The following is a 25,710-nucleotide window of genomic DNA, read 5'->3' as shown; positions in this document are numbered from 1 at the left end:
GACCTCCAGGTAGGAGCCAAGCTCACCACTTTAACTCCGAGAAGGAGCGTGCAGCACATGAAACCCTTTTTATCTGAGCAATAGCCAATCTTCCATGCAGCACAATGCACAGTCTGGAAATATCTCTGTGTATGGTGGCAGGAATCTGCCATGCTCTCCTTCCTGTGCAGCTTAGTAGACCTGATTCCCCTGCCTGCCCAGGCAGGAAGTGCTGAACCGTGGGCATGATCTCAGCTCCTGACCCTGAGAGGTTATACAAGCACACAGGCCCACAAAAACCATTCAAATGCTCAGCCTCCTGAAAGTGCCAGAGTTCGTGCAAGCTGCCACCATTTGAAACCTGTACTTTTTTTTTTTTCTGCTACCACTGAATCAGGAAGACCTCTCTTAAAGGAGCTGCAACATGCTACAAGCAAAATGCTGGCTACCAAGAAGCCATGCTTAACTCTATTCTTTTGTGTCTAGAAGTCCCTTTTAAGCTCTCTCGGGCTTTAAGTGGATTTAGTTAACCACATTGTCACACTTAATGTTTTTGATACGGGATCTTTCTTTGAACCCGGAACTCATTTATTTAGCTAGCCTGCCTGACCTGCAAGCTACAAAAATCCTTCCTTTTCTGCCTTCACACTGCTGGGGTTAAAGACACATGGATGCTGTTACAGGTTCTTACGTGGATGCTAGGGATCAGACTCAGGTCCTTGTGTTTGTGAAGTCAGGACTCTATTGAGCAAGCTCTTTGCCCAGCCCTGAGTTGTTTTAAGCACCCATAGACTCAAAATTCTTATCCATGGTGGTATCAGCCCATCCATCGCTTGAACCTCAGCTTTCCTCTCATTGCAGGTTGTTGGGTATAGGGAGTGCACACAGACCCTGCAACAGACTAGAAAATAACCATTTAGACCCAGGAGTCTAGAGCCCCTGCTTATTTTTGTGGAGGATGTTTAGAGGCAGGGAGTATTTTCTGTCTTTTTGCACAATAAACATTTTATCAGTGCAAGTATGTACTCCACAGCCTACTTACCTTATGTTTAGCTAAAAGTAAGTGAGATCATTTCTGCTTAGCATGCAAACTATCTTTGTAATTGGAATGCAGTTCTGCCTTTGATCGCTATAATGAAGCTGGCTTGCGTTTCATTTTCCCAGCCTGACTTATCTAGCTTTATTCTCATATCATGAATTTGGACTCAGTACTCCTTTTTTTTTTTTTTTTTTTTTTTTTTTTTTTTTTTTTTTTTTTTTTTTTTTTTTTTTTTTTTTTTGTTTTTTTTTTTGGTTTTTCGGGACAGGGTTTCTCTGTGGCTTTGGAGCCTGTCCTGGAACTAGCTCTGTAGACCAAGCTGGTCTCGAACTCACAGAGATCCGCCTGCCTCTGCCTCCCGAGTGCTGGGATTAAAGGCGTGCACCACCACCACCCGGCTCAGTACTCCTTTTATATTTTGAGGCACTCCCATTTTCCTAAAAATAGTCCTGGGGCCTGCCTCCTGTAGCGCAGCTACAACAAATTGCTTTGTTAGGAAACAGAGGGTGAATTCCGTTTTCATCTCCCTCAGTCAAAATTTTGTTTTCCATTTGATGAGTTTGGTGAAGATAAAGATCTTAGTGCACTCTGGGCTCTGGTGGCACACACCTTTAATCCCAGCACTCGAAAGGCAGAGGAGGCAGTGGATCTTTGTGAGTTTGAGGTCAACCTGATCTACAGAGTGAGTTCTAGGACAGCTCCAAAGATACACAGAAAAACCCTGTCTTGGGCAAAGAGCAGTGGGGAGATCTTAGCGCCTGATTTCCAAGGTCTGACTGTGAGCATATGCATTCTCTTCCTTTAAAAATAGAGTGTTTCTCCAGGATCCAGTCTCAGAGCACACTCCATTTGCTAACTTTATTTCTTTCTCCTTGAGTCGTCCATGGCTTCCTCCTCACTTGCCATAATCATCTGGCCATCTAGTCAACCTCCAATCCTAGACACTTAGCTCAATAAAGTAGTTCAAGGACTACAAGAGGCCAAATCTTGTTAAAATGGTTGTTTTCCTTCAGTTACACTAGAAGCAAAATAAATGCTGTGATGTGGTTTCTTATTGGGTACAGACTTTAGAGTTTACATGGAGAATTCTAAACAAGATCAGCCTCTTAGAGAATTCAAGAAAAGCTGCAGGCACAGCTAGCAAAGGCCACTAGGACCTGTTGTGTTCCCTTACAATCAGAATAACCTGATAGATATTAGAACTGGAGAAAGCAGAACAGAGCCATAAGTGTGGCTGTCTCTGCCCTCATCTCAGCACTCAGGAGGATGGTTGGTGATAGACCGGAAAGTGACGATCAGGTGTCTCCTTTGCAAATGACATTAGTTCACTAACTTCAATGGAGGGCAGTGATGGAAACCAAAGAGACAATTAACCAGCTGTGTTGCCCCAAGCCACATGTGGCCTTTTGACTCTTGAAGTCTGACTCTTGGAGTAAAAGCCAACTGAAGCTTCCCTATCCTCCCATCTTCTCGTTTCTCTCTGTGTACTTTCACTTTCATCTCTTTCATTTTTAACGAAGCAAGCCTCTTTTTACACAGAAAAACATTTCGTCACTGAAAATAGAAATAACAGGCTTTAAATTGGCTCATCTCATATTGGTGTGTGCCGCCAAGCCTGATCATTTGAGTTTGGTGTGCACATATGTACAAGCACAAATACACACTGGAGGCAATCAAAAAACAAAAATGATTAACAACAGTATCCTGTGATATTACCCAACATTTTGTTCATTCAATGATTTACTAAGGGCCAAACAAGGCCAAACTTTGTCCAGTGGAAAAGAGAGGACTAGGGAAAAGGCACGCAAGACAGGGAAGACGGCACTGTCCTGGAGACCTTAGATTAGCAGGGAATGCCAAAGAAGAACCCAGCAGAGATTAGTAGATAAAAAAGCAGATGAATTCAAGCCCATCTTGCATCATGTGGCAAAACCCTGTTTCCCCTATGCACCCCTAAGAAGGAAATGATTTATTTTGGCTCAAAGTTTCACAGTATCTTATAATTAAGGGAGCAAGGGTGAAAATGTGCAGGGCCACAATATTCCCTTTCAGGGCATGACCCCAGTGACCTTATTTCCTACCAGTGGTAGTAGGCCCCATCTCTTAAAGGTTCTACTGACTCCCAGTAGCCACAGGCTGAGGACCGAAATGTCCTCACCCTTGGGTGACAAGTCAGGTCTGAATGACAGCTGTGGTCCTCCGGGTCTTTGTGACGCTGACGTCTGTCCTGAGAACACATAATCACGCTACTCTGCATGGCACTTCACTGCCCCTGACACTTTGATAAGCAGATCATCGTTCGGCTTGTTCAGTCCATCAGGGTTTATAGTGGAAAGAGAGTCTGTAAATGGAATCATTTATCTTATTCTACTCTGAGGCATTTGCAGATTAGCCAGTTTAAACATCTCTGGTGAGGGGATCTTTTTCTCTCTACTCTTTAGGAAATGAGCCTCAGCTGTGTCTTAGAGCTGTAGACCACGTTATTCAGCTTCATGCCTCACCCTCGGGAGGTAGAGCTAGGGATCTTTCTTGATTGTCCTCAAGGTTCTCCCAGAGATGAGAAGCCCTGCCCGAGAGACTAGACTGAATATGGCTACCAACTTCCTGTAGGCTAGTGCCAATGTGTTTTTTTTAATCTTTTGTTATGTTAGCATCTGCCTTTTCAATTTCCATGTCTCTAAAGGCCAGACCTTAAAACATCCCATCCCATCTTCTTATCTCAGTTTAATTTATGACTTGTTCACACACCTCAGGTCCAAAACCGGAGCTTGCACATGGTCCAGCTTTTGTCTGTGTGTGATATCCATCCCAGCTGCTTGTGTTTGGGACAGCTCTCCCAATATAGCTCTAGGGCCTCTGAAAGTGGAAGAAGTCTTTCTGTGGCCCCAGTCCTGAGGCTTCCCTTCAGCTCTGCCTGCTCCCTCCACTGCTGAGTTTATGTCAGCTGGCTGTAATGTCAGCTGATTTTCATTAGAGGGCCTGTGAGGATATGTAGCCTAAAATGTGTCAAGACAGAGTGTCCCCAAGTTACATGTGAGAGCCATTCTCCGTACTTTACTGTCCAGTCTGGTTTCACAATTGACTCATTGATCCTGGAAAACAGTCACTAACTGTGCGAATACCACAAATCAGTGCAATATTAACTTTGCATATGTGTCTTTGCAACAAACATCCATGTGTAGCAGCATGTGAGGAAACACACATAGTCCTTTCATCGGTGTATATATACATATGTTCTTATGCATGTGCGTGTATGTGTATCATTGCACATGTATGTTATCATTACAAATACAGTCTGCCTGAAAGACAGCTGGCCTCTCTTCAGGAGGCCAGTTTTATCCTGAAATTGTTTTGTCACTAGGGTGAAGAAGATGAGATTCAAGCTAAATGGATGGCATTCCCATTGAAGTTGTGGGATGCCCCCACATCTTCTACCAAATAAAAAAAATAATAATTCAGTGTTAGCCAATGTTATTTTTCTTAATTTTACTAGTTCATGATTTTAAAGCAAAATCCGTAGAGATTTGACTTGGGGCTCCAGCACCCATGGGGGTTTCTTGAGGATTTCTTGAGTTGGTTCCTGCCACTCCGTAGCTCACAGTGTCAGCCCTTCAGCAGCCTCCCGGGGCCTCAGCTCATCAAGATGGTTTTTGTCATCCTTTGATTTCCATTCATTTTCTGAATGCCCAATTTCCCCCAAATTCCACATTAAAAAAGAACATCCGAGGCTGAGTGTGTAACTCAGTGATCTAGTGTGTGCTTTGCACGCTCAGCCCTAAATGTGGTCCTCAGCAACTTTTAAAAACATGTTTGTTTACCAGTGAAGTTAACATTTCCCCATGGCAGGCTTCTCACGACCCTCCTTGAGAATTCACAACATACCAAAGAGTACTATGCAAACCAAAATGCAAAGCCCTGGGATTAAAGGCATGGGCCACCACCACCCGACTCAACCAACCTCTTCTTTGTCTCCATGGTCCTGGGGCACATCATTTTGTCTGTCTAATTGCCACTATTACTCCTTTTTTTCTTCTTTTTCTTCCTAGGCAAGCCACTTTTCCAGAATATTCCAAATCACCATTTCACAGTTCTCCTTTAAGTGGCAGACAAGGTCTCTAATATAAGCAAAATATTGCTTGTTTGGTTTGGGGTCTCCTGTAACCCAGGCTGACTTGAAATTCACTACATAGCTGATGCAAGACTTGAAACCCTCATCTTCCCTCTGTTGCCTCCCAGTGCAGGGATCGCAGGTGTGGGCTGCCATGATTGACTTGGACAAAGTTTTGTATACCTCCTTGACCAGAAATCCTTGTTCTCTTTAGCCATAGTACGCAGAAACATTGATTGAGAGTGAATATTCCCTGAGCCTCCATCCAAAGCAGCAGGGCGACATCCTGGTCAGGTCATCAGATGCTGCACTCTCTGTGCACTTCTTTGGCACTTTTCTCAAAAATATCTTGTGATTTCCCTGGAATAGAGAATAGTTTATTCTGAACATGGAACACTGCCAAGGTTTTTTTTTTCTTTTTTAATGAGGTTCTTAGCAATGAGTCTATTTCTTATTTAACTACCTTCTGACCCACTTCATAAGATTATCCCCAGAAGCAGAGCTTAACACAGAATGTGGTTCTTACTTCATGAAGTTGAAAAACGAATGGGATAAAATCTTAAAAGTAAAACATTTTTCATTCTGAGATGAGGCAGCTGGCTTTGATTCAAGCTCCTCTTTATGACTGTCCAAATCAGAGTAGGAAGGAGGGTGAACTTAATATTTTTCTAAGAAAAAAATATCTGACAAGCTCTTGAATATTTCTCAGTTATAGGTTTAATTATAAAGTTAATTCATACTTGATTTATTGGGTAATTACTGAATAATTAAAAACTCGAGGTTCATATGTTCCCTTGTTCTTAATGATAATAGCTAAATATGAAGATAACCATAGCTGAAGAAGTATTTCAAAATTATCTTGTCCCAGGATTGTACTACCCCAATGTGATTGTCACCTTGCAAGCCCTACGGTGTCTTGGCACTAACACTAGCTTCATTGGTTTAGCCATGTCCCCTCCACTACAAAAACAATGAATCATGTTCTCTATAAAGGTAGTGCATGTCTTTTGCAAAGTAATTCAATGTATTTGTTCTTTCTGAGACAGATAGAGAGAAGACAGTGGAAATGAGAGAAGCAGGCTCTTGTTTAACCAGAATATAGGGAATGACAGCTCCTTACAATGAACACTGGCAATCTTGAAAGCTGAAATGAGAAGAAAGTGACTTAGTTTTCTAGTTTTTTTCACATGTTAGTGAGTGTGTTAAAAATAAAGCCCGAGCAGCCATGTGTGAAAGATAAGACATATGTTTATGTGCAGGGTTTACACATCACCAATAAAGAAAATTCTGTAGAAATTAGGTGAGTGATGAGGAGAGACACTGCTCTGAAAACCTGGAAACAAGTGCGATTTGGGAGAGCATGAAGTTTGGCAAACCCTGCACATCCAGTAGTGTGCACTCTGCGGATAATGGACGCACCATAGCAAGAGAGAGTACCGACATGGATTAGCCAAGTGTCAGCATTGGGAAGGGCAATAGAGACATATACTGCGTGAAAAACTTTATTTTAGATTTTTAAAAAAATGGAAAATGAACGGGCACACACAAGGGTCCTCAATAAGATCGCCAGCACCGGGAATGGTTATGTAATTTCTGGAATCAACGGGTAACAAATGGTGGACACAAGCACAAGGCCCCGAAGTTCCAGGTTAGGCTTCTAACCAGTGCTTCTCAGGGTGTGGCCCTTGGGCAGCCATAGCAATGGGTCCTGGAAAGTGGTTAGGAAACAATCAGAAACTGCTGTGGGTGCAGCAGGATCTCCTTTACTGTGTAAGTCACGCTTGACCATTGAAGTACAGCAGCTGCTCTACCTTGAAATGCTGGAGAATTTGTCTTCACTCCCTTCTGTGGATGGCGCTTGGTTGCATGAGAACACAGTCCATTACCTATAGTTCTAACAATCAAAAGAAAGGCTGGCAGGATAGTTCAGTGGATAGGAGAAAGGCTCTTGCTGCCAAGCCTTAGAAGTGGAGTTAGATTCCCCAGTACCCACATGGGAGGAGAGAAGTGATTCTTTCTACTTTTCCTCAAACCATACTGCTCATGTCCCTCAGATACACACACACACATGCTACATAAATACATACATACATTCACACACATACATACACATGCACACACATACTTACATACATACACACATACTAAGCATACACAATAAAAATTAATTTATGATGGCACAAATTTAAAACAGCAATTGGCTACTTACTTGGGATTTTATTTATCTTGCAAAGTGTGAATGATTTCATTACCTAACACAGACATGGATGTGTCTCACCCTAAGGTGCTGCCTTAGAGTCCACTGAGGAATTTTGTTTGCAGCGTAGGCATGGTAAAGACGTTTGGCCCTAAAGTTTCACATAAAGAACTACTCATTGACTCAGTAATAAATTATTTTGAGGTTGTGTTTCTGAAATAACTGATAGAATTTTAATAGGGAATCAGGGAGGGGATGATGCATACACAGGGGGCAGCTCCTATAACCAAGCCTGGAGGAAAGATGCTGCCAAACATTCTCCATAGCCTCCTCCTCCTAATGCACCTGTACCCTTAGGTGAGATTCTGTTTGCTAAATGTGGTCCTGCCTTCTTGTTTTCTCTTGATTCTCATCAGGCTTTTAGTGTCCCTAATTCTTGCCTCATGCTATAACCTTATCTAATTCCCTTGCCTCTCTTCACCCACAATTCTCTAAAGTCTAAAGTAACAAATTTGGAAGAGGATACCTGATTGTTCGGTGGTGGTTATGGCTGGGTAGGCAAGAATAGGGACCATTTTCTTTTTGTTTCTTTCTCTTTTGCCTGATCAAGATACTGTTATTTCCCTATAGTGTAAAGATAAAGGAATGCCTTTAAAAGCGACTGAACAGTTTAAAATGACACATTGGATGAGCTGCTCCCAGTAGGAACGGCTTGAAAAGCTTAAGCTGTTTAGCTGGGACTAGCGTCTGAGGCCAGCCTGGCCTACACAGTTAAGACCCTGTCTTAAAAAGTTTAAAAAAGGAATTAATGTCTTCTTTTCATTTAACAATGAAACCTAGAGACCTACCATCAGTATTTATGTGTTTTCATTATATGTAGTAACTACAATATATAAATACAATATACATATATGTTATATACATGCATCTTATCTAGCTATAACTAATGAGTTTAACTAATCTTATGAATTTAGAAATGAATAATATTTGCATTATTATTTATAATTCTTGACATTTTTCTATTACACAGAAAGGATGTCACAGAGGTCTGCTGTACCCTCATGACAGGACAGCTGGGTAAAACTGCAGTTGAAGTGGGAGACCGACTCTTGTCCGGAGTCAGGCTCCTGTGACTGCAAGCTCAGAGTCAATATCTTCTACACAGATTCTAATTTTGCCTTATGAATCTTTAAATTTCCAAGATTAGAGAATTATAAGATTGAAATTTTTCATAGTCTTGTTGTAATGAGAGCAAATATAAATTAGAAGGTGATTGGAAGTGAATCAGGAGTCAAAATTTATAGCTTCTAGGATGCTACTTAAATTAAAAATTTAATTATAATGTGAATATGAATGAAAGGTTTATTGCTCATTATTTAAAATATTTACATATTTATAAGAAACTTCATCGAAGGTACTTGGATGTTAATTTTTCCTATGTCTATGCTAACATAATAACTCCATCATATTGTGTAATAGAGTTCATAAGTTTTAAAATGTCTTAAAATCCATAGAGACATTAAGGAGAGAAATTATACCCCTGAGAACATTGAATAGTCTTTTGAAAGATTGATAACAGCTGTTGTTGCTGGAATTTGCTAATTAATATACTACTTCCAGCATTAAAAATTTATCAATATATTAATGGAGTATAGATAATATTTGATAGTGGTAATATGTTTTATCATATAACAGAAGGGAAACAAAAGGAAAGGATCTTGCAGAGATCCTTCTTTGCTCATCCCCACCCCATTGCCCATGCTTAGCCCCCACTGGGCTGCCTTTACATGCTACCCAACATAGTAATGTACATACAAACAACACAGAGGACATCAAGGGTGAAATAGTAAATAAGGGAGACTTTGGCACCGTACAGAATGCTCTCGGAAACCCGGTTCTGTGATTATGACTTTGGTCTGCATCCATTGCACTATTGCCCAAGCCCCATTGTTTTCACCTCAGTAGCTGAGATCTCAACTCACTGTGATCCAGTGGTCCCACTTCCGTGTGCATAGCCTGAGGAGGTGAAACTAGTGGTGAAGAGACATACTCCGAGTCATTCATTTTTTAGTTGCTTTAACCCAATGCACAGCGCCATGACATGGAAACAACCTGTAAGCATCTATCAGTTGATGAACAGATAACCAACATGTGGTACCTATGCACTGGGGCATACTATATAGCCACAGAAAGAAGAAAATCTTGTCACTTGCAACATCTTAGGTGTTTTTGGGATTATTTCACTATATGAAGTAAGAGAAGCTCCTCCTCAAACTGGATGGTGGCGGCACACGCCTTGAATCCCAGCACTTAGGAGGCAGAGACAGGCGGATCTCTGTGAGTTTGAGGCCAGCCTGGTCTACAAGAGCTAGTTCCAGGACGGGCTCCAAAGCTACAGAGAAACCCTGTCTGGGAAAAGAGAGAGAGAGAGACCTCATGATCTCACTTATGTGGAGTCTAAAGGAACTGAAGTTGATGTCATAGCAGTTGAGAACAGAGCAGTGGTTACCAGAGACCCAGGGAGGGCAGGAGAACAGAGAGTGGGGAAGACTGACCAATGGCAACGAAGCTTCAGTTCAGCAAGAGGAAGTTCTCATGTGCTCTTACATGGCAGGATCTCTACCTGTAGCAGTGTTTCAACCTAGAAGACAGGAGTCAGAATGTATTCACCACAGAGAAATGCTGATTGCCCGAGGAGAGAGTTAACCTGATTTAAGCATTACACAGTCTATGCCTGCATGAAAACAGCACCTGGTACTCTGTTAATATGTACAACATTCCTGTTTTCATCTGCCCATCAGATAAAGAGAAAAAGATGACAATAGAATTGCTAATCCTTGCATCACACACAAGTGATGTGATTGTGTGCCTGACGTGTGTTCATTCTCAGTCACTGACAGCTCCTATCACCATGGTCACCATCACCCTCATCAGCATTATCAGCAATATCATCATCATTGTTGTTGCTGTCGTTATCTTATCTAAAATTAAATGGCTATAATGGCATCTATGGTCATTTCCCCAATGTTTCTAACATTCATGATATTGCTCATTTTCTGAAGCATCATCTGTTTACAGACATACACACACCAAGCTTGTGAGGCGCTTTGTGTGCTACAAGCTGCGGAAATAGTTAAAACAGAGAAGGAGCCAACTTAATATTCTTCACCGAGACCAGACACTCCGCCGGTACCTGGAGGCCTCCTTTTTGGTAACATTTAAATCTCTCACCAGAGACAAAGAAGCCATCTAACAAAGCTCTGCCCTATAAACCAATAATGAGACAAGAGCAAATAGCGGTTCTGGCCAAGACACACACGTCTTAGCGCCTCTGATCCATCCTCTGGGAAACTTACTGTGATTTCTCGATCAAAAAGTTAATGGAAAATGCCACCTCCCGACAAGGGAGTTGGTGTGTGGATGCCACCTTAAGGGTTTCATGGGAGGAATTAAGTCTTACCCGGGTTTCCTGCTTGCATCCTGTACTTTAAAAGATGTTTGTGTACAAGTGTATGCATTGTGTCTGTTAAAAAATAAATCATAGCAGCTCTGCAGTCCCAGCCCTCAGGAAGGTAAGGCAAGAGACATGAGAGTTCAGGGCCAGTCAGGGCTATAAAATGAGACCCTGCCTGAAAAACTAAAAAGAAACAAGCTTATATTATCATTTATGTATTATTTTTGGTGATAAGAGTTTTCCGTTTGTTCCCTGGTGGAGTTGGCTTGTATAGGGGAAAAGCATGAATTCTGCTGGGTGTAGTGGCAGCAGTTTGTAGTCCCCAGTACTTGGGAGGTAATAGCAGGAGGATCATTGAGCCCAGGAATTCAAGGCCAGCTTGAGCATATATTGAGACTCCATCCCCAAGCAAAATTATAAATCTAAATGTCCTGTTGCCTCCCCTTTATCTTAGAGGTAGATCGCTATACATTATATTTTAAAGGCAGCACTGGCTAGAAGACACCTTTGTTTTCTGTTGACCTTTGATTCCTTGCCAGAAGGCGCTACATGGCTAGGTGCAGCCACAGACTGCATCACCGACCGTTCCCTTGTCATAGCTTACTGAGCAGGCTGGAGCACAGGAGGTAACTCTCAGGATCACCTTACCTGCCTGTCAAGGGCTGCGTTTATGTCACAGCTGTGAATCTCAGCTCCTAAACCTCCATGCTCTGGGAATTCCAATCATCTTAAAAATCAGATTTAAACACACCTACGTGCCAGGACTCTAGGAATTTAGGCTCAGCACTGCTTGCCCAAGGCTCTACAAAATCCTAGAGATTTTTCAGTTAGAGTCCTTGGGCTATTTCCTTGGGGCTCATACTCACTAGAACCTGTCTACATAGCCCTGTGTCCTTTCAATCCTGGGATCCACAAAGTTGGGGCACTGAGCCTGGAGCCCCATCTCAATTCTTGCTGGCCTGGGGGAGTTTCCTCTCTCCTGGGCTGTCCCGGGTGCTGGTGCTGGTGCTGAGTCTTGCGGACAATAGAGCTCTCCCTGTTTTGGGCACTGTATCTCCTTCCTCTCTACACCTCTGCTTCTGGGGGCATTCCTCGGTCCCCTTCCCCTCAGGAGCATTCAGTGACATCTCCCATAGCTTAGGATTCTGGACAACAAAGTATAAAAGAAGTGCTGTGGCTGTGGGGAGCCTTTGTTTGAGGCCCTTGAAGAAACCTCTTCTGGGGTCTTGTTTTCTTCAAGATGAGTCCAGGAAGAAAACAAGGATCTCACTGAACTATCCTACAAGCTTTGAAAGATCAGACCACAAAGAGTTGGTGGGTTCCTGAATGTGTGTGCGGAGAGTTCTTCAGTTGCAGAAAACGTCTGCTATTAATGGCCCACCCCAAGTTAGAGATCTTGGGCATGCAGCCACAAGGAGTGGGTTTGCTTTATCCTGAAGACCATCTGTAGCATTTGAGTCTAGCTAACCTATGCATGCAAAGCTTCCTGCATATATAGAGGTTTTTTTTTTTTTGACCCTGAAGAATAAAGTAGAGAAATTGTCTTTATTATTAAAAAACAAAAATACCCTGTTTGTAACTATGGTGATGTAGGCCTGTAGTCCCAGCTTTCTGGAGAGAATCCCAGAAAAGGTGGGAAGGACAGAAGTTCAAGGTCACCTTCAGTAACAGCTACTTAACAAGGCAACCTGGTCTAGAGACTGAATCTCAAGGAGAAAAAAAAAAATCTCTTTCTCATTAAAACATTTAATAAGTCAGTGTAATACAACAAGCCATTTGAATTTATTTTTTAATTGATTTGTTTTAAAAAAATCAGATAATGTTAGGTTCCGTTCAAGTTTATATTTACTTGCTAAGATTCTGCATACAAAGTTGATAGGAACTCATTTAGTACATCATCCCGGTTAGCCATTGTTGTTGATGTGACACAGCCTAGAGTCACCTGAGAAGAGAATCCTCACACGACAAACTGCCTGGATCCATCTGGACTGTGGGCATGTCTGTGAGGGGCTATCTGGATTGTGAATTTGTGGAGGAGGACCTATCCTGCTGTGGGTAACACCAGTTCTCTAAACAGGAGCTTGCGAATGAGCAAGAGAACGAGCCAAACATTCCTTTTCTCTGTGGTTCCTGCCTCAAGAACTGCCCTGGCTTCCTTTCATCATGAACGGCACATAGAAGCGTAAACAAAATAAACTCTTCCCTCTACAAGTTGTTTTTGTCAAAGTATTTTATCACAGGACTGGAAAGGGAATTGAAACGTGTATGTGGGCTTATGTGCTCCCATTCTTGGGGACACAAAAGGGAATCAACCTAGAGAATTTATTTGATCATCCAATGCAGTTCAGTCATTCCAGAGTCATTCCATCCCCTCTCACTCATCACCTGTGAAGAAGCTTCAGCCACATTTGCGCTGCAAAAAGACTCGTTTGGAAGGACTATTTCAAACCTCTGTGGCTGGCACATGTTTGGAGATGCTGGTCGCGCGTGCTGAATGTGTAATACAGCCACTAAAATCATCTCTATGCTGAGCAAAGACAGTCTCCAAGGGCGAGGCTATTGAGGGGCTCATGGGGTACCTCATGACTTCCGAGTTTCTGACTCCAACTGGGCCACTGGTTTCACACTTTTCAAAATCCTCCTTTTCCATCTACAGGTAGTGCCAGCAGCATGCGACTCTATTGACTGAGAAATATGCCATTTTCCTCAGATTGCTTTCCTGATCCTAGTTTTCTCAAGGCTTTGAGGAGTCTTCTCAAGGCACAGAGAATGTATCTAAGCAAGGGGTTGGACTCCGTGGAGGTCTACAGTCACCTACTCCTGTATCCAGTATCAATGAGGCACAAATCAGGGCAACACAACTCTTGGTGCGGGGCAAAGAAGAATTTGCCAAATAATATGACTTACTAAGGTGGCTTTGAATTCTGGGAGCTGCTAGGATTCAGCATCTGGGACAAGCGGGAGAAAGTGGAAAAAGATGTAGGGTACTTGGCGAAAGACTAGCCTACCACCGTCCAGTGATGACAGAGAAAAGCTTAATTGCTTCCTGGCTGTTGAGTAAGAGTTGGTATCAGGGCTGGCAAGTTGCTCCCTGGTAGCAAACACAAGGCACAAGTCCTGGGTTCCATCCCTACCACGGGAAGACCAACAAGAACCAATAAGAAAGTGTTAAGAAACCCTTGTCAGCCCCTCTGCCTGATTCCCAGCCCTTACTTCATAAGCAGACAGTAGTGATAACTGACCCTCAATAAACTAAAAAGTCCCCAAAGCTTAATTTAAACCAGAGACAACTTGAATACGAAAGTTGTCTGTTTAGAACTCATTTTAAAATAAGTAAGTCCAGCTAGAAATCAAATTTATAGATGCCCCAACATAGAGATTAGGGGTCCTTACCTTTAAACTGTTCCACATCTTCCTCTTTGTCTCTCTCTCCAGAACTCAAGCTCCTAACATTTCATCCTAGTCCTAGCCGTGACTGTTTCGCCCCACCCTCTCCTCCTCTTTCTCTTCCTCTCCCACTAGGAATTGAAGCTGGTGCCTCATGTGTGTTAAACATGGATTGTACCACTGGGCTACATCCCTGCCCTGTAGTACCTTCTAACTGGCCTCTTGCTAAGCTTCTTGCCCTCCCCACTTTTCTGTTAATTTTCATTTCCTCTTGCTCCAGTATGTGGAGATACTAAACCAAGAAAAATAAAATATGCCTTCCTGTCCTGGTAGATTTCCAGGTTGCTGTGGATTGTCAGGGTGGACTAGGTGGAACAGGGGGGTCTCAGGGATGAAGCCACTCATTCACATCTTCCTTCCTTCCCTTCATCTCCATACAAGGTCAGCAGTTTAGTCCAAGCCATGGCTCCATGAAAGCAGGAGCCTCGGCATCAGTCTGCCATACTCACCCCTCCATGAACTCCACCTAGAGCAAACACCTTGGGTGCCATCAAATAAATATACAGAACCTCAGGCTCTGCTGAGGGAAGCCTGGATCTGTCACATTCTCAATAGCCAGATGACGTGTGGCCGTGGTGTCCATTCCGTCTTCATCTAAGGGAAGTTCCAGTGCCCTCAGAAGTGTTGTGATGGTTATTCCTGGTTGCCAAGGGAACTATATCTGGAATTAACTAAAACCCAAATGGCTGGAGAGGCAGCTCTCTGTCCCTCTCTCCCATCTCCTCTCCTCTTCCTCCTCTTCCTTCTTTTTCTTCTTCCTCTCTCTCTCTCTCTCTCTCTCTCTCTCTCTCTCTCTCTCTTTCTCTCTCTCTCTCTCTCTCTATCCTCACCTTCTACCCTCCCAATATCATCTAAATAAAACTCTCCATACTAAGAAATATGGCTGGACACACGTGTGAGGTTTTTTTTTTCTTAAATCATTTGAAATGGGAAAACCCATTTCTAATCTGGATCTTTGAGGTGGGAAGATCCACCTTTTATCTGGACCACACCTTCTGCTGGCAGCCTGTATAAAGAACATGGAAAGAAGCTAGCTCTCTTTTTGCTTACTCTTGCTCTTGTTAGCAAGTCCATATCTTCTCTGCCATTAGAGCCTACTCATCAGAATTCTGGCTTATTCTGGTTTATATGATTCTAGTTTATATAGAGAGAAAGAGAAGATAAATAGATAGATGGATAGATAGATGATAATCAGACTGATAGATAGATAGAGAGAGAGAGCCCTGACTAACACAAGTACTTTCCACCTCTAATCTGCAGAGAATACTGGCTACAATTACAGTGCTTGGCAGGCATAGGGCCACTCCCTAAAGTAACAGCAGCACCCACCCTCATAGTTGCTCTTCACTTAAAACAATCCTAGGTGTTATCTGTCCAACTCACCAGTTGTGCAGGAAGGATCTGCAGTCACCAACTGGAGCTCAATGCAAGCTCTCTGCAGCTGCTCTCTTTGAACGTCAATTTAAGCCAGGACACGTAACCAACCTGACACTCAGGAGGCTGAGGCAGGATGACCATGAATTGGAGGCTAGGCTGGGTTACTTAGTGAGATGCTATTTTTAAAAAAAATAAACATTGTTTTGGCTATCCTGGGTTTTTTGTTAAAAACACAAAGGAAACAAGAAAACAAACAAGCAAAGACTCTCCATGGCTAACAGAGAAAAAAGACGTGGCAAGTTAGTATACCAATGAAATTAAAAAAAAAAAAAACAGGACAAAGGATGTTGTTGGAACAAGGAAAGTTGGGTATTAGACAACTAGGCCATATTAATGTCTTATCTTGTATTTTTGGTTATTTAGAAAACTTGACTTTCAGAACAGGCATGGAAGCCTATAACTATTACCCCGATTCTGGAGATGGTTGAGTCAAGAGGATGGAAAGTTCAAATCTAGCTTGGTCATCACAATGAGTTCTCCTCTCAAGAAGATGCCAAAGCTCAAACTCACACATAGAACACCTGTTAAAGCTAACAACTGCTTTGTACAGGTACTGGGGTGCAAACCTGGACCAATGGAGCATGTTCCTTGCTTGATACACACACACACACAAGATTGTACAGTCTTAGTTCCTAGTTTTAAAATGTTACTGATCACACTAAGTTTGGAGAATAAATACGTACTATCACTAAGTGAAATCCATTTTAAATGTATTTCCAAGGTAATAGAAGGTAAATAGTCTTTCTTACATCTGTTACTTCTAGCTCCCTTGGCTCCCACAGTTCACATCATCCATAGTTTATTTTAAGACACCATGAAAAGAGACATAAGATTCCACTCATCCTTTCTTCCCTGTTCTTTGGTGTCAGAAGGTGCTGTGGCCTTGGGCTGAATTCTCCTAGAGATGGAGCAGCTATGGCCGGGATTTGCCCACAGGTGCATTTTAATGAGCTCTGCCTACTTCTCTCTCTCCTTTGGGGAATCTAGCTGGGTGGTAATGGCATGCAAATGAGTTCTGAGTGTAGACTAATTAGCAAGGGTCCCTGGAGAGTAGCCAGCTGTTGGTTGTAAAAGGAAATAAAATAATAGGTCACGGCAATAAGTCAAATCACTTCAAAGCTGATTTCCAAGCACCTTTCCTCGCTGGGAATCTTAAGCAAATGCAGAGGAAACAATAAAGACCTTCAGGTACAGAACCAAAGAATTCTGATCACTATTTGGGGGTTCATCCCCTGGAATTCATTACTTAATCAAAGCTTGATCCCTCCACTTTGAGTGCCTTCTCCACTTATACTTTTACTCCAAACTGATGATTTGATAGTCATTAAAAGTAACAATAATGTTGGTTTTTCTGGATTTCTGGGAAATCTTGACTGTTCCTCTCTTCATTTCTCTCCAGAACTTTCTTCCTGTCTTTCTCTTGTCTCACTTTCTCTACTGACCAAAGCAATTAGGCATTACCATATTTAGCTTTGACCCAATCCTCCTGAAAATCTCTCCCATTGCTCAGACATTAAGAAAATTAAAGCTGTGTGAAATAAAGAAAAGGGGATCAGAGGTCATCAGTGATCAATGACCAAAAGGTTCATCTATCTAAGGGGAGCTTCTTAACCCTTGCCATGCCTGGAACCCAGCGATAAGTCTGTCAAGTCTGTAGATCGTTGCCGTCAGATTCATAAATTAAACACAAATTATTGTGAGTAAATCCAATAAGACTGAGATAAGGTTGTTAAGATATGTTTCAGAAATGACCTTCTGATGTGGAAATGTGGTCTTGCAATACATACTCCTGAAATGACAAGCTGGGATTGTTCCCACAGTTCCAAAGCAGTGATGTCAACTTAGGAGCTCTTGACAGTATCTGTCACTGTGTTAAGTTTTTGCTTTTAAACTTTTTTCTCTTTTTTTCCTTATTTTTGAAGATAGTAGTCTCAGTATACAGCACAAGATGACTTTGACCCCCCCCCCCATCATCCCCTGCCCCGTAAGTACTAGGTTGTAGGCATGCGCCACCATGCTCAACCCATTTTAAAATTTAAAACATCTTTATTCATGTATACGACATATACAGTCCGCCACCAAAATCTTTTCTTTCGATATGTCTGTAGCTGAGAAGAATCACGTATCTCTTTTCACTGGGTGTATTGCCGTGATGCAAGTTCCCGGATGTAGATGGACATAGATAAACATTTTCAAACATGTGAAGAATTTTGAGTGGTTACAATTGCGGATGGGCACAAAGTTATTCTGTGCACATCAAAGTGTGTAACAGGACATGAGCACGTTGATTTCTGGTAATCAAATGACTTCCTGTGAATTTTAACTCAGTCCTAAATCTTCACCCACATCCCAGTCTTCCAGCCAGGAGGATACTCTCTTTGCTAACAGCTTTCTCCTGGCTTTATCATGTTTCCTGGTTGCTGCTATTTTTTTTAGTTACTCAGTTGACTCCAGGTTCTTCTTTAGATCCTCTATTGTAATCCTTTAGTTAATTACTTAAATGACTGATTTATTTGGTCCATTATAAAATCTCCAGAAACTGACTGAAAGACAACTTTCCATGATTGTGTCTGTGGACAAGACACAATCTTTTCTTTTCTTTTGGTAGTGTATATTAATTCTAAAAATTGTTGGGCTTCATTATGACATTTTTTGCATGTCATAACCTTTGATCTTACTTACCTAATATGAGTTGCTGTGTCTCAGTGACAATCCCACTAGTAATTATCCTCCCCACCTCTTCTTCCTCCTCCATCTCTCCTTCCTCCCCCACCTCTTCTTCCTCTCCACCTCTTCTTCCTCCTCCACCTCTCCTTCCTCCCCACCTCTTCTTCCTCCCCACCTCCTTTTCCTCCCCCCCTCTTCTTTCCCCCTTCCACTACTTTTTAAGGATCCTTGCATGTGTCATCTTTGATACTTGTGCAGGAGATAATTCAAGGTATGACAAAGGAATGGCCATCTGCATCACATGCTTGACTTGTTCTTCAGAGCCTGCCATCCTTAAAGGCCCTTATTGGCTAAAGCCCTGAGACATGGTACACTGTAGGTATGGTGCCAGGACAGTCTAACAAATAGGGGTGCATCTTTACTTCCTGGAACACAGCACCCTCATGCTAGAGATGGTATCACAAATCATTAATGTTGTTCAGACGTAAATTATCTATAGGTGAGTTAAAAATTGACATTTTTAGAGAATTAAATTTTAACATTTCAGTCATAAATGATCTCTCCCTCAGGTCAGGACTAGTACCAGCTTCTTTTTGTTGTTGTTTGTTTTGTTATTGTTTGTTTTTTCCTAAATGGGAGATACAAATGTGACCCTGTTTTCACATCTGAATGCTACAGGTTCAATATCTGTATTACCCTGAGAGTAATGTGAGGTTGCCATGTTGTCAGGACAAACTGCCTTTGGGAAGTTCATGGGACATAGTGGTCTAATCTAGAATTTACTGGTCTATTGTTCTTGAATTTACAGTATCTGTTTTCTCCCCATTGACCATGACAAATAAGGCTCCATATTAATATTGTTGTTATATTATTATTATTATTATTATTATTATTATTATTATTGCTTTTTGAGACAGATTTTCTCTGTTGTTTTGGTGCATGCCCTGGACTAGCTCTTGTAGACCAGAGTGGCTTCAAACTCACAGAGATCTGCCTGCCTCTGTCTCCCAAGTGCTGGGATTAAAGGCATGCACCAACACCACCCAGCTAAGGCTCCATATTATTAAAGGTACAGATTTAGCAACTTCCCAGGAGTCTCAATGTGAGCAGCCCTGATATTGAGAAGGCTGAGGACTTTTCACATGGAAACATTGGAGAAAATACAGTAGACAGTCACCTCAGAAAGCTGTGCTTTCTTGTGAAATGCGATGGGCCACTCATCATACATATTCCTTATTCTTGCACTGTGAAGCATAATGTGCATGACATCATGGTCTCAAAAAAATGAAAATTATTTTTAAATTATTTAATGTTTATACATGCATATAGTGTGTTTGTATCCAGGTCACCACCCCCAATTCCTTTTTCTTTCCTTTCCAAATCCTCCCCTGTCCCCCACCCACATTTTCCTTTCAACTTCAACTTCTCTCTCTCTTCCTTCAACATCATCTTCTCCCCTCCCATCTAATTTGGAACCCACCAAGTCTATTTAGAGTTTTCTGCATGCTCACAGTTGCGGAATCAGTTACTAGAGCGTGGGGAATAGTGTCTCAAGACCTGCATCCCTAAAGAAAAGTGACCTTGTTCTCTCATTGGCCATCAACTTCCTATGGCTCTCTCAGCTAGTGGTGAACTCCAGAGACCTCCCTCATCCTGCTGGGGTTTTGACTGGTCTGATCTGGTGTGGGTCTTGTGAGCGTAGTCCCAGTCTTTGTGAGTGCCTGTGTATAACTGCACTGCCATAGCCAGCAACGATGTTTTCCTGCAGAAATCCACTCCCTCTGCTTCTTCCAATCTCTCTGCCCTTCTTTTGTGGGAAATAGGGGAAAAAACAGATATAAAAAATGAATAACTAAAATAAAAATTTAGACAGGCTCTTGATATACAGCTCTCTCTGCCCTTGAACTCATAGGTCCAATTGATTCTGCTTCCCAGTGCAGGGATTTAAAGTTATGAAAATTCTTAATACTGTCCAAATAAAAGATTCTGCTAAAATTTCTCTGATTTGTTCCCTGTGTTCATACATGAAGGGAATGCTAAATTTTAATCAAAGATTAAGGAAAATAAAAAATGTCAAAATCCAAGTTCATAGATTAGCCATGAATTCTATCTGAAGATTCAAAGAGAAAAACGCCGTGGTTTCCACAGGAGATGAAATATCCTGACTCATTTATATGCCCAGTAGAGGCCACCGGGCACCGTAGAAAGAGTGGCTTGGCATGGGGCAGTCTACAGTGGTACCATCACTCTATCACCTTCATTCGCATCTTCAGTTTGATGGGGGAGGCTTTAGCGTTTGCTGGGAGGTTTTGAGATGTGTGCACTGTTTGTCAGGGAGCTGAAACTGCTTATGCTCTAGAGTCATTTATTCCCGCTGTGTCCAGCTTCCACTAACAGATAACCGGGCTTCACATGCGGTTGGAATTAAATATCTACCCTTAGCCACTGTCTACTGCCTCTGTGCGTTTGGGAGTAGATAACATTTAACCCTCTCTCCCCTACACTTCCCAAACACTCATTTCTCCTGGGCCCCGGCTTGGCTTCCTTCCTCAGTGGTCCCCTCTGAATCGTCTCCTCTGTTTTACGTCCCACCAACCAGAAAAACAGGCATTTCTTTTACATCAGACTTTAGGGAGATTTTCTCTTCATCTTTTCTACCTCACAACCATGTCAAGTCCCATTTTACCTCCTTTTCAAGTTCCTTGTTGTCTTTAACTGACTTAATCCCCATCTTTACAGTTCAGATTTTAGTGAAAGAAGTACACGGATTCTTTGGGCACCTTATGTGCAGTATGTACTGGGGGTGCAAGCCTAGACCATGTTAAAGCCTGGAGGGTGTTCCTTGCTTCATACACACACACACACACACACACACACACACACACACACACACACACAAATCATCATCATCCAGGAACACAGCCTTGGACATGGGATTGTTTTTAGAGTGATGTGCAGGATGGCGGGGGAAGAACCATTCACCATGAGGACTGAAGAAAAGGAAAAGTCACCCATGTTGTGGAAATAAGAAAGCCTAAAGAGAAATGATGTTTAAATGGGAAATTAGAAGGTTTATTACGGTCATTCAATGGCCGGTATAGGAATTGGGACGTGGAAGGTGCACTTGCTGTGTCAGAGTCCAGAGGGAAGAACAGGAAAGAAGAAAAAGTGCAACTGTGGTTGAAAACCTCAAACCAAGTATCTGAGTCCTGTGGTGCTGCCAAGCAGCAGGCAGAGTGGAGAAATGTGCCCATTCTGTTTGTGGGGGAGGGAGTAACCTAAGGCTGTGGGGAGCTTCTAGAAAAGAAGTTGAAATTGGACAGAGCCCTTAAATTTATTCTGCTCTCCCGCTCTCCTACCTCACTTGCTTCTGGGCTCACCAACTCACAAGTGTCCAGATATACCAAACCTTTCCCTTGCCCCTGAACATCTTCATCTGGCTTACTCTGCCCAGCTCCTGTGCCTCAGATTCATGCCAAGTCCAGCCTCCTCCAGTTCCAGATGTCCCTAACCAGAATTAGTTTTCCTCTCTGCCCAAGTTCCAATCAACCATTTTGCCCATGTCTTGTCTCTCGCTGCAGTGTGCCTCCTATTGAAGTCAGGGTGTCTGGAACACTAGATCTTAAGTTTCTGGGAGGCAAGAAGAACTTTTAGTCACTTCTATGTTCCATGTATGACTTGACTGTCCTTCCCTATTTGGAAATCAACAAGCATTAGTGAATTCATAGGTAGAAGTAGAATGATTGCACTTCAACACTGAGTACGTCTTAGGCCACATACCCAAACCTCAGTCTAGCTCCGATAGTCTAGTTTCATCAACTATACAAGACCATTTTGTTAGCAACATTCTTTTATTTCTTAATATGGATAAATAAAGTCTCAAAAAGAATAGCAGTTAAAATTTTTACTAAGAAATGATGAATGATGTATTGAAAACTAAAAATTATCATTTGATAATTATTTATTGAGTCTGGTTGTGTGGTAAAGGAGTGCATACGTGTATGCGTGTGTGTGTGTGTGTGTGTGTGTGTGTGTGTGTGATGCTCAAATCAAACCCATGGCCTCATACACAACAAGTACATGATCCACCACTGAGCTCCATCCCGGCCCCCAACTGTGCACCTGTCTCTGACTATTCAACCGTGAATAAGACAGATCATTGTTCTGGAAACATTTGACACATGATTTCATGAGGTTGCAGATTTCTCCATTTATAGAAGAATATGCATTTAGTAAACTAGAAACAAATTATTCATCCTTTCATTAAGATGCTATGTGTCTGCAATTACAATGAAAAAGGGGACTGTGAATTAAAGGAGAGTGGGGAGGGCTATGTGAGAGGGTTTGGAGGAAGGAAAGGGAAGGGAAAATAGTTATTAAAATGCAATCTCAAAAATAAACAACAGAAACAAAACTATTTGCCATCTAAATCAGTAGTGGGAAAAGTAGTTTGAATGGCAATGTCAAACACAAGTGCCCACGGTAGCCATGTTCCCATTATATTAAAAATATGAAAGTAGAAAGATTGCTTGGTTGCTGTTGATTGGCATTTGTCTAAGCTGTGGTTATTACCATCATTTTACATATTCTTTATCTCTGACTTCAGTGAAGCCTGAGCCAGGAAGTTTATAACTTTCTTCTCAGTGTTGCTTTTCTCTTTGAGCTTGGAAGAACCCACAGAAGTGTTAAACCATAATAACTACATATATTCCAATATATATCCATCATTGTATAGGACACTGCAGATATGAAAATTGTAATTCATGCTCTCAAACAGATTCCGGAAGTAATATCTTATTAAAAAATTGGGTTGTTCCAGGAGAAACATTAGGAATATTTTTCTGAAGAAAATACTTATATAGGAAACCTTGGTATATTTTCATTTTCAAGGTTAATTTAAAACAACATCAGTGGCTATACTAGATTTTTCTGAGATATGAGTGAGTGCTAAGGAGAAACAGCATCAATTTTCAAAACACCCCAGGTTAGGGCAGGGAATATGAGAGAGGCCTTTGGTAGACAAACATAAATTGCTAGAAAAAATATAATCAGAAAACTGAAGGAACACTCTTCATGTTTCTCTGTATGCATGTGTGAAGAAATACCAATGGCTTCAAATCTAACTAGCTTTTGCTTGTTTGTCTTTTGAAACCTTTTCTAAGAATCGCCCTTGTGGAGAACATTCCTGAAGGCCTTAACTACTCTGAAGATGCCCCATTTCACCTGCCACTTTTCCACGGCTGGATGAACTTACTCAACATGGCCAAGAAATCAGTTGACATAGTGTCTTCCCATTGGGACCTTAACCACACCCACCCATCAGCATGTCAGGTAAGCCACATCCTCTATGACTGTGATGGTTTTATGTGCATTTTACACTCCTTGCTGCCTTTACTCTCCCCGCGACCAGAGCAGCTCAGCTTTCAAACTTCACCTTCCCCCGGAGATCATGAACAGTTATGTGTTTATACATTTGGACAGATGTTCCATTGCTAACCATGTATCATTCAGTAACTATAAGTACTCCAGTTTTTCTCAGGGCAAAATCATGTTTCATCTTTGTCTACAAGAGACTCTCTGTACAGTGCTGCCAAACAGCATGGGTTTGAGGATACCAACCCACATAACTAGCACCTTTCAACACACAGCCTAGAATTCTGCTACATGTAGTATATAGGCTTACACATCTATCTGCCTGCTGAGACATGTATTTGCTCAAAGTATGTCATATAATTCCCCGTCAAGGCCTCTGAGTTAACTTTTTTAAATAGTGAAGTCAAACTTCCCAGGACCATTGTATATTTTTGACTCTGTCATTTTGGGTAGATAAGAAAAAGATAATTTCTGAATTAAATAGTCTGAAGTAAAAATGGAAAAGATCCTTGTAATTTTTAATATCTTTTTATTTATAATTGGTAAAACCATCGTGGTTTGCGTTGAGCTCCTATCCATGTATATGACCATCAGCCTATATTTAAATATCCTTTATTTATCAGGGATCATGGGTCAAATTAGTTTTGTTGCTTGGGATATAAATCATGTTGGCAGAACTTACCATCACTGTGTATTGCTGTCCTGAAATCTGTTATTCATCAAATTATACCACTCTGATTATTTTTAAGCAATAGTTATCAGAAAATAAGTAGAAACCAAAATTACAATGGTCATACTAAAATCTTTGAGTAAATTTATTAAATTACACTGTGTTCCCTACTTCGACCATTTAAGCGTGTGTTTCGGGTTTTGTTGCATTATCTGTCACCCACAATTTGGTGACTGGGAAAACAAAGATCATCTACTTATTTCTGGTTTGGGGTAGGGTTTCACAGCCAGTAATTTATGTAGTTACTGGGGGATAGATTACCAGGACCAGGGGATCCAGGATGAATGGAATATAGTCAGCATCTCAACTGGAGCGATGAAATGTGTGGAGAGGCTGGCTCGCTCACTGGTCTCTCTTAGAAGTCTGTAAATGGACTTCAGTTCTCTATATTGTGGTTGGATCCATATAAGAAAAAGAACAGAAGCTCGGAGGCTTGTTAACCTGGAGCCTGGCATTCCAGATAACTGTGTTCATTATTCATTGGCTTAAACAAGTCATACAGACACAAGATGAGCGGAGACACATCCAAGAACTGAGTGGACCAGTTGGTTGCCATCTTTGGAAATGATATACCAGAGACCACTTTCTGACCACAGCAAGTCATTCTTTTCCACATGCAAAGTACAAATTCTTGCATTCCTCGAAATGCAATCGAACCCATGGCGTGAAAGGCGCACTGCCTGGACCTACATGGGAGCTTCTCTTGCTTTGGAAACACATGGGCTTAAAAGACTGTTCATGTGTCCTCATGACACTCCAACACGCTGTGTTAAGGCAGGGATGAGGTGATCATAGGTACTTGTGTTCAAAAGGAAAGGAGGGCACACCCGTCATTAGTCCGTGTGAGGCCAGATCCAGCGTAGCACATAGCTTGAGTTTTACAACCTTAGAAGCAGGAATGTGTTCTAGGATCTAGTTGTGCCTATTTTGTTTGTTCATTTGTGTTTTGTTTGTTTGCTTAGAAACAGGATCTCTCTAGGTAGCCCTGGCTGTCCTGGAACTTGCTCTGCAGATCAGACTGGCCTTGAATTCACTGAGGTCCCTCTGCCTCTGTGTACCAAATGCTGGAATTCAAGTCATGTGCCACCATGACAAGCTACAATAAGTAATTCCCCAACCTGCTCAGCTCATAAGCTGTATTGTGCTGGGAATGGAGCCCAGGGCCTCATGCATGCCTGGAAAGTATTCTCCTGTGGAAGAACCACATTCTCAGTTCATATTCTTTTTTTTTTTTTTTTTTTTTTTTTTTTTTTTTTTTTTTTTTTTTTTTTTTTTTTTT

General features: G+C 41.8%; 1 protein-coding gene across 3 annotated transcripts in view; it reads left to right on the top strand.

Annotated features, from left to right (window-relative positions):
* The window catches only part of Pld5 (phospholipase D family member 5), a 286,884-nt gene that overhangs the window by 142,058 nt on the left and 119,116 nt on the right, over positions 1–25,710 (top strand). For 2 of the 3 annotated variants that reach the window (XM_050142885.1, XM_050142886.1), the window contains exon 3: positions 23,491–23,659. In XM_050142885.1, coding sequence (XP_049998842.1) covers positions 23,491–23,659 — 169 coding nt within the window. Of the gene's footprint in view, positions 1–23,490; positions 23,660–25,710 lie in introns of those variants that run through there. The other variant, XM_050142887.1, reaches the window with a different exon arrangement.

This window comes from Alexandromys fortis, unplaced genomic scaffold, assembly GCF_014885135.2.
Source record: "Alexandromys fortis isolate MF-2015 unplaced genomic scaffold, M_Fortis_MF-2015_v1.1 scaffold_51, whole genome shotgun sequence".
Classification (NCBI taxonomy): Eukaryota; Metazoa; Chordata; class Mammalia; order Rodentia; family Cricetidae; genus Alexandromys; species Alexandromys fortis.
This window is presented reverse-complemented; position numbering and strand designations above follow the sequence as displayed.